This window comes from Sorex araneus, chromosome 3 (assembly GCF_027595985.1).
Source record: "Sorex araneus isolate mSorAra2 chromosome 3, mSorAra2.pri, whole genome shotgun sequence".
Taxonomy (NCBI): domain Eukaryota; kingdom Metazoa; phylum Chordata; class Mammalia; order Eulipotyphla; family Soricidae; genus Sorex; species Sorex araneus.
Window position 1 is genome coordinate 79,323,088 of NC_073304.1, and position 12,606 is coordinate 79,335,693.

At 42.7% G+C, this 12,606-nt stretch overlaps 1 protein-coding gene across 1 annotated transcript; it reads left to right on the forward strand.

Moving 5' to 3' along the window:
• Positions 1–2,469: 2,469 nt before the first annotated feature.
• LOC129403474 (transmembrane and coiled-coil domain-containing protein 5B-like) lies at positions 2,470–12,220 on the forward strand. Its single transcript, XM_055132100.1, is given in 9 exon segments — positions 2,470–2,504; positions 3,443–3,578; positions 3,580–3,593; positions 3,895–4,067; positions 6,223–6,377; positions 7,777–7,841; positions 10,128–10,203; positions 10,460–10,503; positions 12,022–12,220. Coding segments are annotated over 9 exon segments (897 nt in total).
• Positions 12,221–12,606: the final 386 nt, after the last annotated feature.

The window sequence follows — 12,606 nt, forward strand, 5'->3', positions numbered from 1 at the left end:
TCTTCGACGCTCTTGAAGGCATTCCACGCTGCTCTCTTCCTCCTGCACAGTTCTGGTGCCAAGTCATTCCTCGTGTTGATTTATTGACCCAGGTACACATAGCTGCTGCATTCAGAGATGTTCATCCATTGAGAGCAAATGGAGCTTCAGGGACTAGTTCGTTTTTCATGAACATTGTCTTGTTGAGATAGAGCTGCAATCCGACCTTTCCACACTCGTGGTCGAAGTCGGCCAGCATTTGTGCCGCTTGGCTAATGTTTGGCATTATGAGAACGATGTCATCAGTGAAGGGGAGGTGATGAAATTGTCGACCGTCTATCTTCACTCCCATTCCTTCCCACTCCAGTCGTCAAATGATGTTCTCGAGGGCGGCACTGAAGAGTTTCAGTGAAATGGTATCACCCTGCCGCACCCCTCTCTTTACATCAATGATCACTTCCTTGTAGAATGGTGAGATCCTGGTGGTGAATCCACAATACAGCTCGCGGAGAATTTTAATATACTGAGTTTGAACACCCTGTTCAGCTTGGATTTCGATGACCGTTTCAGTCTCAACAGAATCGAAGGCCTTCTTTAAGTCGATGAACGTTAGATAGAGCTGCATCTTGAACTCTCACAAAACTTCAATGAGTTTGGTCACTGTGTGGATATGGTCTATCGTGCTGAATCCTCTAGAAACCGGGCTTGCTTGTATGGTTGTCCTTCATCTAGTGTTCTGCCTATTCTATTCAGGATGACACGAGTGAACAACTTGTAGATGACAGACAGCAGGCAGATTGGGTGATAGTTGCCAATGTCATGGATGTCTCCCTTCTTGTACAACAGAACGGTCCTACTGGTTTTCTACTGAGATGGAACCTTGCATTCAGACAGGTAGCGTGTGAAGAGTCGAGCCAGTGTATTGATGAGTACTGGCGGCAGATTCTTCAGGTGTTCGGGTCTGAATTTGTCATACCAGATTATGGAAGAAAAATTGAAAGTGAACTCAATTATTACTAGGTCTAAAGATTTGAGTAAATGAAGAAATCTGTTCCTAAGTTATGGTTTCTATTTCATAAGAGATTTAAACTGTGTTCAGAAATTTGTTCAATAGCAATCATTGAGAAGGAGATGAAAAAGATGAAAATGATCTTTGGTTTAAACTCTGCTCTGACTCTGTTACAGGAAAAATGATTAGCAGTTACAGCCCACCCCGACCCACCATGACATTCTGCCCACTCAGTTAGGGATAGAGGAGTTATCTTTTCTGAAATTTCTAACTGGCAGGTAGAAAATCTCAGTTGAAAGAATTCTGTGGTACGCTAAGAGAAGATGGGCATCAAAGACATTTTTATGGACAGAATGGTATTTTTAGAAAAATAGAAAAGGGAATGCAGAATGATAGCTATTTTAAAAGATAATCAAAGGGAGGGAAGCACTGTAGCACTGTAGCACTGTCATCCTGTTGTTCATCAATTTGCTCGAGCTGGGAATGAGTAACATCTTCATCGTGAAACTTGTTGTTACTGTTTTTGGCATATCGAATACGCCACGGGTAGCTTGCCAAGCTCTGCCATGTGGGCGGAGTACTCTCAGTAGCTTGCTAGTCTCTCCGAGAGGGGCAGAGGATTCGAACCCAGGTCATCCACGTGCAAGGCAAAGGCCCTATATGTTTTGCTATCACTACAGCCCAAAGGGAGGGCAAAAGAAGAAAAAACAAAATGTGAAAATGGAACAGAGTTGATTTCTACTTTCTTTATCGCATCAGTCTTGGACTATAATTTTGTGCAATGATTAGAAGATGCCTTTCCTGGGACCCTTTATTACCCAGAGCTTGTAGAAATAGGAAGGCAATGCATACCAGGCAGTCAACTCTGGTGCCAACTGTAGACTTATTCTAATTTTCTCTGAAAGTCAGTGTTACACATAACTTGGCGTGTATTTCCTCACAGACATCAATATGGTCACTCTTAACACTTTATTGAGGGCCAAGAAGATGCAGCAAGTAAGGGGATAGGCTGAGTGAAACTATAAAAAGTTTTAAAACAAAAAAAATGTTTATACTGCATGTGGGAGGGATTCATTTAGGAGATGTAAAGCGTGAGGATGTTGTTCTGAATGTATCTTAGGGAAGCATCATGAGTTCCAGAAAGTGAGAGATTTTAGAAAACTTGAGTATTTCTTCTTGATTCTGTCTTGCTGGATGACCTTCTTTTTTTTTTTTCTTTTTTGGTCACACCTCTTGATGTTCAGTGGTTACTCCTGGCTCTGCACTCAGGAATTACTCCTGGAGGTCCTTGGGGGACCATATGGGATGCCGGGGATTGAATCTGGATGGGCCGTGTGCAAGGCAAATGCCTTCCCCACTGGCCTATTGCCCTGGCCCTGGGTCACATTTTTGTGTGTGTGCGTTCCTTCTAGGATAACTGTTCTCTTGGAACCCATTGGCTTCATTTCTGTAACGCACATCTATATTTGAGGAAACTTACCATGGAAGAGCTAGTACAAGACCCAGTGAATGTTAGGTAATTCAAATCCTCTTGAATAACAAGGATTGCATAGTCCTCAGAGAAGGGGGTGACAATCCAATGAGGAAGGAAACTCACATGTACAGGCCATCCCTACCCAGGTTTGGGGTGGGGGAAGGACAGACAAGGAGGGTCTGGGTAGAAAAGACATGATTTCAACTCCTTAGATTTTATTCTACTAACATCGAGGCTTCCAGAGATAACTAATATTGTTTGTTGCTTGTTTTAAAACCCACAAAATCAGTTTTATCTAGGGATAAGACCCATGTACATCGTCGCTTCCCACCCTTCTTATGTGTTCTTTCACAGGGGTTGAAAAGTGTTCACAACCTACTCCCCAGGTTATTATAAGAAGAGAAGATTAAAGAAAAGCCCCTCCCTTGTAGACTTTTAAATGCATTATTGGTGTGGCTTGGATGTTGATATTCCATGCGAGAACTTTTTTTTTCTTTTTGGGTTACGCCCAGTGTTCCACAGGGTTTACTCCTGACTCGCACTCAGGACTTACTCCTCATGGTGCTCAGAGGACCATATGGGATACAGGATGCTGGGAATTGAACCTGGGTTGGCTGCATGCAAGGCAAACACCCTACCCACTGTGCTATCACTCCAGCCACTCCACACAAGAACTTGAAACAAGATCAACTTCATATGAAAAAAAAAACCCTCTATTCATAACAAGTTTGTGTAGTTTAAATAATTTTCACAGCTAAGACTTAAAATTCAAATTATTTGACTCCAGATTCAAAATTCAATTCAATTTGACTCCAGAAATTTGCTTTACACAAGACACTGTAGACCCCAATGACAATTCAGGGTTGTCTCAGCATAGTGACATCAGAGGTGGAGAAAGAATGAGATCACAGAGGGAGGTGGTCTTAGGACTGGTACAGTATCCAGTCTTGAGTATACTAATGGACATGGCTTTCTTGCAGGTATGAGACAACCAAAATTCCAAAATTAGGAACCATAAAACAGAACCTTGACTCTTATAATTCACACCTGGAAAAGGATCTACTGAGATTACATGAGGAGAATCAGGTTCTTCTCATAAAAATTCAAGAGAAAGAAAAAAACTGTTCAAAGGTCAGACTTTGCGGTTGATGGTGGTGGTGGGTGTTCCTCACTTAACTGCCCCTTGGGGTGGAGAGAAAAGGGACTGAAGCTTTTCTTATTTTAAGTAAATTTTGAAATGTAAATTTAATTCTAACACAAGAATGGGGCGGGGGGGCAGGAGTTTCTCAATAGGCTTTATGTAGAGATTATTTTATATTAAATTTCCATATTTGACATATTATCACAAACTTTCCAAAATCTTGTGTCAGTGGCTTCCCAAGTTGGGGTCTTCCTGGGGCCTGGTCCCTGGGTGACTCTATCTTCTTCTCAGTCTGGCAGAGGTGATCACCCTAACAGCAGGACAGGCCCAGGACAGAGAGAAGCTGAGCTACAGCATTTCTGAGAAGGAGAGAGGCCTGAGAGTAGGAACTGGAGGCAGCAAAGCTGATAGGGGGGCATCCAGGAAGGGACTCTGGGGCGCATTTGCTGCCTCCAGTTCCTACTGTCTCAGCCCTCTCTCCTTCTCAGAAATACTGTAGCTCAGCTTCTCTCTCTCCTGGGCCTGTCCTTTCCCTGGGAATCCTCTGCGCTCAGTCATTGCTTTTGTGTCTGTAGAAATCACAGGTGTTGAGCAGAGTGCTTAGGGAAAGGGCGCTTGGCGTGAGAACCCAGGCTTGGGCTCTCATCGTGGGTCTTCAGGAGTGGGCTGGGGGGAGGGCAAAGGACATTATCTCTTTGTCTCATACCCTATCCCCACACTGTGTCTCGTGGCCCACTGCCAGCGAAGGTACAAGAAAAGTGGCTGGTCCCTTTCAACTCTATTTACAGGAGAGAAGTAACAGTAGGTAGGAATGTGACAAAGCTCCAGAAGAAGATATGACGGGCCTGGGTTTTCCAGGAATCCAGGATAGTCTCAAAAAGAATCTCATATTTTAAGAAACTCCATAGAGCTAAGGCACTGGCCTTGTACACAGCCAATCCCAGTTTGCTCCCTGGCACCACATATGGTTCCCCTGAGTCCACCAAGAATGACCCTGGTGTACAGAGCCAGAAGTAAAGTCTGAGCACTATCAGCTATTCATACCACTTCCATCCAAGCTAAAGGAACCCACTTAGAGTCCTCCAAACTCCAGAGAAGAGGAGACGGAGCAACCAGCAAAATTGTGTGTTCCTTCACCAGTCATCTATGAAATCTTGGCATAGTCTGTTTTCACCACCCTCTGTTCTCTGGGAATTAAAGACTGTGGGGAGAGAGAGAGAGAGAGAAAGGGCAGCAGAGGGGAAATGGATTTGTTCTTCCTGCACCCTAGTTGCCTTGGGTAGTGGATACAGATTGTTCTCTCCAGTTTTCACGGAGTCAGGCAGCTTCCTACAGAAGGAGGAAACACCGTCATCAAACATTGTCTGAATGTGTATTAACTCCTGTTGTTTCCCAGTGACAATTTCCCCCTATAATCAATTCCTCCACTGCATGTTTGCTTGTCTCTCTGCCTTGTTCAGTTTACAACTGGGGACGCATTGGGAGGTCAGGGGCTATTTCAGGTTTAAAGAAGCTTTAAGAAGCTTTGATAAAAACAACTTTAAAACAAGAGTTGGAAGAATTAAAGGTGAGTAGAATAGCAATCCTGGATATTTGCACTGGAAGGTGCATCAGTTTGAGGTTTTTAGAAGGAAGGACTTTCAAGGATGCCTCCAGGCAAAAGTACATTTGTGTGCTCATCAGAGGTGAATCTGAATCCTTCATCCACCTCCCCCTCCCCAAAGCTTGTGAGGCATTCACAGTCACTGGCCACACGGGTGGCAGATAACTGCAGGCATCAGAGTAGAGAGAGCTGCTCCAGCACCTCTTCCTCAGATCAGTCAATAGAATGCACTTGCCCACAGGGAACTGTTATTTCCAAATTGGAAATAAAAGTGTTCAAAAAGGAAAAGAATATTAACTCGCAATTGTTTGGGGATGAGCCAGTGATTCTAATTTTCTAACCCATGGCTTACAAATTAAGAAAGTGACCCCTCCCTTAGGGTATTATATTTTATTTCTATGTATTACATTGTGTTACATCACCCAACAAAGGCATATCACTTTGCTAATGTTACTCCTATTTCCCCCAGTGACCAGAATAGAGCCTGGTACGGCATGCAATGCCTGGATCAATGAACATTGGATGAATGAGTGAGTAAACTGGATGCCCAATAAAAGGCTTCCAATGAGAAGTTCTCTGCATGCAGATTCATCTGGTGAATAAGACGATTTCACTGAGTCCACCATGCCAGTTTTTTCTCCAAAATAGAGGAACAGGGTTTATCTTTTCTTTTGTGAATTAGCCTCAGAGTTCACCCTGAGAGATAACAGGGAGAAAGAAGCTGGCGAGATTTGGTCAGTTAGACTGGAGGAAAGAGAACAGCTGGGACCACAGACTGAAGCCTAAATGTCAGCCTCATTGTCCTGTGTGGCTTTTAAATAAGTTATGCTCTTCTCTTTGCTGTCTATGTCTCCTCATCCATGTCTGCCTACCCCATGTTGTGACAGTATGTCCTCAATATAGGAGAGCCACTTCTTTTCCTGCTTTTCGTTCATCTACTTAGAGGGTGATCATGTTTCATTTGCCTTCCAAGTATACGCTGTTCATTCTCTACCATCCCTCACTGTCTTCCCTAGGGGAAACTGCAAAGTCGACAGCAGTCGGCAGCAAGCAAGACAAAGATTTGGACAAGGTCGAGACATTGTCTTCTCCGCTGAGGGACTGTCCAGAGTCTAAAAGTGCTGGAGGAGACGGCAGTTGGGATAGAGATGGGAACACTAAGTCAGTGACGGTTGGAGGATAGCTCAGCCTGGGAAATGTGTGCTGAAAGTTGATAAAAGACCAAATATGATGGCCTCTCAGTATCTGTATTGCAAACCATAATGCCCAAAACTAGAGAGAAATAAGGAAAGTGCCTTCCATAGAGGCAGATGGGGGTGGATGGGGGTAACAGGAGGGATACTGGGAACATTGGTGGTGGGAAAGGTACAGTGGTGGAGGGATGGGTGTTCATTGAGTTCAGTATGACTGAAACTGTATCATGAAAGCTTTGTAATTGCATCTCATGGTGATACAACCATGTAGCACTGTTGCACTATCCTCCCATTGTCCATCGATTTGCTCGGGCGGGCACCAGTAACGTCTCCATTGTGAGACTTGTTACTGTTTTGGCATATCAAATCTGCCATGGATAGCTTGTCAGGCTCTGCCATGCGGGCAGGATACTTTCGGTAGCTTGTCGGGTTCTCCAAGAGGGATGGAGGAATAGAACCCAAGTTGACCGAGTGCAAGGCAAATAAATGCCCTACCTGCTGTGCTATCACTCCAAAAAAGAAAAAAAAAGAAAGTCTAGAGCAGAACTACTTGAGCCAGACTTTGCTGTTGACTTCTGAACCTAACTGCTCTATCATGAAAACCCAGGCAAACAACTTCCTTTGCTCATAATTAGACCCTGCTCTTGAATGAGGAGATCACTGATTTGTGACTTGATTGTTTTTCCTTGGAGTTGCTAGGTAACTGCCAAATAGCCAGGGCACCTGTTGGGGCCCAGGAAGCAGCCTGAACTTGGCTCAGATTTAAGTTGCCATGTATGTTCACTGTCTTTTCTTTCTAGATAGAGTGACAACCAAGCTACATATTGGCTCTGGAAGGACCACATACAGGTACAATGCCTCTAGTGAAAAGTTGAAAGCAGAGGCAAAATTTCTATAAAGCCAAAGTTATGAGCTGCTTGCTTTTTCATTAGGCTAAAATCTGCCACTGGGGAAAATACCACCTACACAGTGGCAAGAAGAACAAAAACAATGTATGTTAGTGGTTTACTTTGAGCCAGCCAGGACCATACACAGCATTTTTCTCAATTTGTTCAATCATTCCAGGGGGGATGATATTGTTGAACATAGCTAGTAGGCATCAGAATTGGGATTTAAAACCCAACAAGATCCAAATGAAGAATTCTTCTCTTTTTTCTTTCATTTTTAAAGTTGTTCCTTCTTTTTTTTTCATTTTATTTGTTCTCTAAAAACTTCCTTTTTTTTGTAAAAACAACTTTCAACTTATTTGTGCATGCTCATGCATGCTATCACTTGGAATACTGAGAATTTGTCATTAGAAAATCTTTTATTAATGAGATTGTAATGAGATATTTAGAAATTCTTGATTATGCCTCTTTTTTTTAATTTCCATGGAAGAAATACCAGGAAATACTGAAAAAGATGGAAAAGGAAAATGAGGTGCTGATTCTTGAGAAAGAAGTGTAAGTTTGACCTCTTACATGTATAAAAGTGACCTTTCTGTTAACCTGAAATGACAGTCCCCAGGATCTTTGAAGAGCAGGGCACTTCTCAGACCCTTGTTTCCCCTAGTAGGCCCCCAATAAATCATGTCTATCAACTTCTGCTCTTTGTTCCAGGCTGAAAACTTATCAGCATTCAGCCTTCTCTCCTGCCCTTCTCCGCAATCAATATCAAAAGGTCTTTCAACACTCACGTGTCAGTCTTAAAAATTTACTCAAGCTAGGTTCAGAAAGAAAGACCACCAATAAAGGCCCAAGACCAGAGTATACTGCTTCCAGGTGTGTCAATTCCTTTACCAGACACAGCAAGCCTCTACATTGATGGGGTGTTCCAGAAGGGCCCTTTCACCCATGCTCTGCTCTATAGATCTGTGTGGTTCAAGACTATCCTCCTGTCTGTTCTGTCTGTCCTTCCCTTCTAGTCTTTGCTGTGTTAGATGATATACACAGATTGCACAAACCTGATGATAGCTTGAATTTTCATATGCGCAGACACAAGTTAACTGCACACCGATGAATTTATAGAATATTAGAGCACCCCCACAAGACACCCTGTGCTGACCTCCTTATGAAGTACTTCTTACAAAAAAAAAAAACAACACAATTCTGAATTCAGTAGGCTCTCTCTTGTGCTTGGCTCTCAAAAAGATTTTCCCCCATTTTTATGGTTTGTCATTTTTATGGGGATAAAAGTATCCTATTGCCTGAATAAGGGCACAATTGGTCCATTCTATTGTGTCATTTTGATTATTCCAGCGTGGAGCTATTAAGTGATGCTGCTACAAACATTCATATGTATGTCTTTTAGTGAATACATATACTTATTTCACCCGGAATACCAAGGGGTGGAATTGCAAAGTATTCACGAGACAAGTTGTTCTGGCCTGGTGGTCTCCAAACAGTATCAACCTGAGTGTCATTGGGCGTGACCCCAGGAACCCTGAATGCCTTTGTGAGTGGGCCATTTAAATATTAATTTTGAGGAAAATCTGCACTTTGGTAAGAGACAAAGACAAACAATTTTCAAAAGCGGCAGTACAAATATCTCACAAGAGGAATATTGATGCATCTAGTTACTACTCTTAATGTCTTCGCTTTCACTATGTATTTAGTCATTCTAATTTTATTCATTCTGGCAGGGGTATTTTGATTTCTAAATTTGATTTTAATAATGCATTTCACTACTGATTACTAATGATGTTCCATATCATTTCTCAAATGTTTATTGGAAATTTACAAATCATTTTTAGGTTAATGTCTCTTGCCTGTGTTTGAGGGATTATCAGCGCCTTTCCTATTGGTTTATGTAGGAGCTCCTCATTAGTTTGGGAGCCATGTCTTGGGGTGCTGGGGGTAACATCTCTGTGCTCAAGGGTTGGCTCTGGTTGCTGCTGTGACCATAGGTCAAACCTGGGCCTCCTGCATGCAAAGCATATACTTAGCCCCCAAAGCTATTTCTCTGACCTATTTCTCAAATATTTAAGGAATTTATCAGATACATTGTGATATACCCTCACCTCCTTTTCACTCTTTCAATCAAACATTTAGATATCTCCCCACTCCACTATGATTCACCAAGTGCATAAAGGTAGTCAAAGGTACAAACTTCAGATATAAAATAATTTCTCAGATCATAATGTACAATCTGGTGACTTTTAACACCAGAGTTGGCTGAATTGGGTGCATCAGGGCAGCTAAAACACTAGTAAAAAGCTCCTGCAATCTTTCTAGACTTGAGATTACTGAAATTAAGGCTGTGAGAACTGATAGAAAGCAGAGAGTTGGGAATCTCAGAGGGTATATCCAACCTTTGTCCAGATCTCTTGGCTGCCCTCCAAACCATGCCTACTCAGGGAAGTCTGGGCATAACCCAGCTGCAGCTGTAAGGCCGGAAGTGAGATTTGAACAACTACCAAGAGGCCGACTTTGCAGTTTGAATCCAGCATCTGGGTTAGGTGTGGCTTACACATTGGTTGGTTGTCTTTACTCTTGACAATGGACCGCATAATTCTGGTTCTTTGTCTTTTGAGCAGTTATGAATTTGGAATGTGAGCATGATGAATGTTCTCTGGGATGTAGGAAAAAAGGCATAAATGCTCTAAAACTTAGACAAATACCTTTAGTCAAACTCTCAAAATAACGCTACATAATTCTTGGAGCTCATCTGGTTTTAGTTTGTTAATATCTCTTGCGAACCCCTCAAAATATAATACATAATTCTTGGATCTCTCTTTTTTCTTAATCCAGATTCAGAGCCCAAAACAATTCCTCCCAAATAAGAAAACTTGGGTCAGTTCTGGTGGGGGCCATTCAGAGCAAGAGGGTAAGTCTTTCCTGTCTCAAATTGCAGCACCCTCCCCACCCCGGTCAAATTGCAGCTCCGCACCACACCACCCCTCATTATAACCTCTCAGAGTTGGGAAATAATAATTTTCAGTACCTTCTTCTAGACCAGGAAGCCAGAAAATGGCGGCTTCATATGGAGGCAGCCTGGCTCGCTCTGCCCACTTGGCCACCCTCCTCTCCTACCATTCTGTAGGAATGTAAGGCATAGCTGTGGCTTTGATTGCTTCCCACAGGAGCAGACATCCACTAAGAAAGAGAAGAGAACCTTCTGGTACTGGTAAGTGGCAGACTGCTGGCTTTTACCTAGTCTTAGCCATGTGCACTTTGTAAAAATAAGTAACTTAAAAGGGAAGAACATACCCGTTATTCAGGAAAAGCACCAGGCAGCACCAGACTTCTCAAAACACTTCCAACCCTTCTTGGTTAACGCTAGACTAATACAGGTCTTGGTATTTGGAGAAAGTAGCTATTTATAAGCATGCAAGAAGAAAGCTGTAAGTTGCTTTTCACTTAAAAAAGAAGGGGTTGGGGGGACCACTCCCGGCATTACAGTGAGGTGGTAGGGTTGCAGTCAGTCTTGTTGTGTCAGAGAAAATCAGATCCTGCACTGAAGGATCACTCCTGGTAAGACTCAGAGGACCATATGGGGTGCCAGCGTTTGAATCGGGTCAACTGCATGCAAGCAAGTGTCCTAACCGCTATACTATTGCTCAGCCCCTGCATACTACTTTTATAATGATGCATTGTTTGGTTTCTTTCTGTTTTTCACAGTTTTAAACAATCATTTATGCTATTTCCTTCACTAGAAAGACAGTTCTGGGTGCATTAATTTTCTTAGTTCTTTTCCTGAAAGCTAACACATTTGGGGGAAGGGAGATCAGTTAAATTCTTTGTACCTTTTCTTTTTTAATTTTTGAAACAGAGACTGACCCTGCAGTGCTCCCTGTATCACTTTAATAAAAAAATTCAAAATATAACAGCTCTGCTCAGCTGAGCTTGAATGATTTTCAGGGTAGACCTTTCTTGTGTGAGCATTAAACATTCATATGCACAAGAAAGCGTCCCCTCTTGAGATGTTCTCTTTTGCCATTTAACATAGATATAAAATACACTTAATTACATAACATCTACCTGAATGTTAATGTTGTAAATAACCCAGTCATCGTCTGAATTTCGACCACTTCCTAAAAATTTGAAAGTAATTAAAATTTTAGGGGCTGGAGCGATGGTACAGCGGGTAGGGCGTTTGCCTTGCACATGGCTGACCCAGGCATCCCATATTGTCAATTTCCAGCATCCCATATGGTCCCCCAAGCACTGCCAGGAGTAATTCCTGAGTGCAGAGCCAGGAGTAACCCCTGTGCATCGCCGGGTGTGACCCTCCTCTCCCCAAAAAAAGTAATTAGAATTTTAGAATGCTCTTGAGGACCGGAAACGGTTTACTGGAGATCCACAAGAGTGACTGTTGCTGACATTTTCTGACAACCCTTTAAAGGTATCCTCACATATAGGTCATATAAATTCTTCTCCTTGGCACCTCTGACTTTTCTACATGAATACCTATTGTTAGAAGACTCAGCTGGGCAGAGGCCTATACTCAATTCCTGACCACTACGTCAGTTTTTTTTTTCTGTAATTGTAATTGTCCCCTACCTTTTCCCTTAATGTCCCCATTCTCCACAAGTCCCTCAGTTTTGCCTGAAGAGAGTAATTCACTTACTGTTCCTGAGGACAGGTCTCCCCTCCTTTGTTCTGGAGCCCATTCCCCATGCTAATGATGAAAGTCTCTTTGCAGGCATTTCCAGACCCTCATCTTCACACTCATGATTTCCATGAGGCTGCTGGGCTGTATGTTTTTCTACCTGCAGTACAGAAACCCAGACCTTCTTGTGGACACCTTGCCCAGGTTGATGAGCAGAAACACTTTGAAGAGGCTGCAGGACATCTTACGCCCCTTCCTTACTCTAGAGGTTGAAGAAGTTCTACCACACTAGTACAACAGAGACTCGGGATGTCTAGTAAAAAGGGGCCAGGCTGTGGCCCCCCCCATGGAGAAAGGCGCCAGGAACTGTTACTGTCCCCCATGTAACCCCTTTATTTCATTCTCTTCCCTTACTTTCTGAGTGCCATCCTTTAAAATGAAAACATGTTTGATCAGAGTTCACGGTGTCTGTGTGAATTTGGTCTGAGGTTAAGCATTCACAGTCCTATCAGGAAAAAAAAAACTATAAGGGGAAATAAAAAAAGTTCCCCCTGGGATTTCTCTTCTCTGGCTCATTCATTTAAAAAAAAAAATCCAGAAAGAAACCTGTTTTTCCATTTATTTGATTCTCCATCCACTTTGGGGGGCAAGGAAGAAGGTGGCTTGACACAAAGGGTG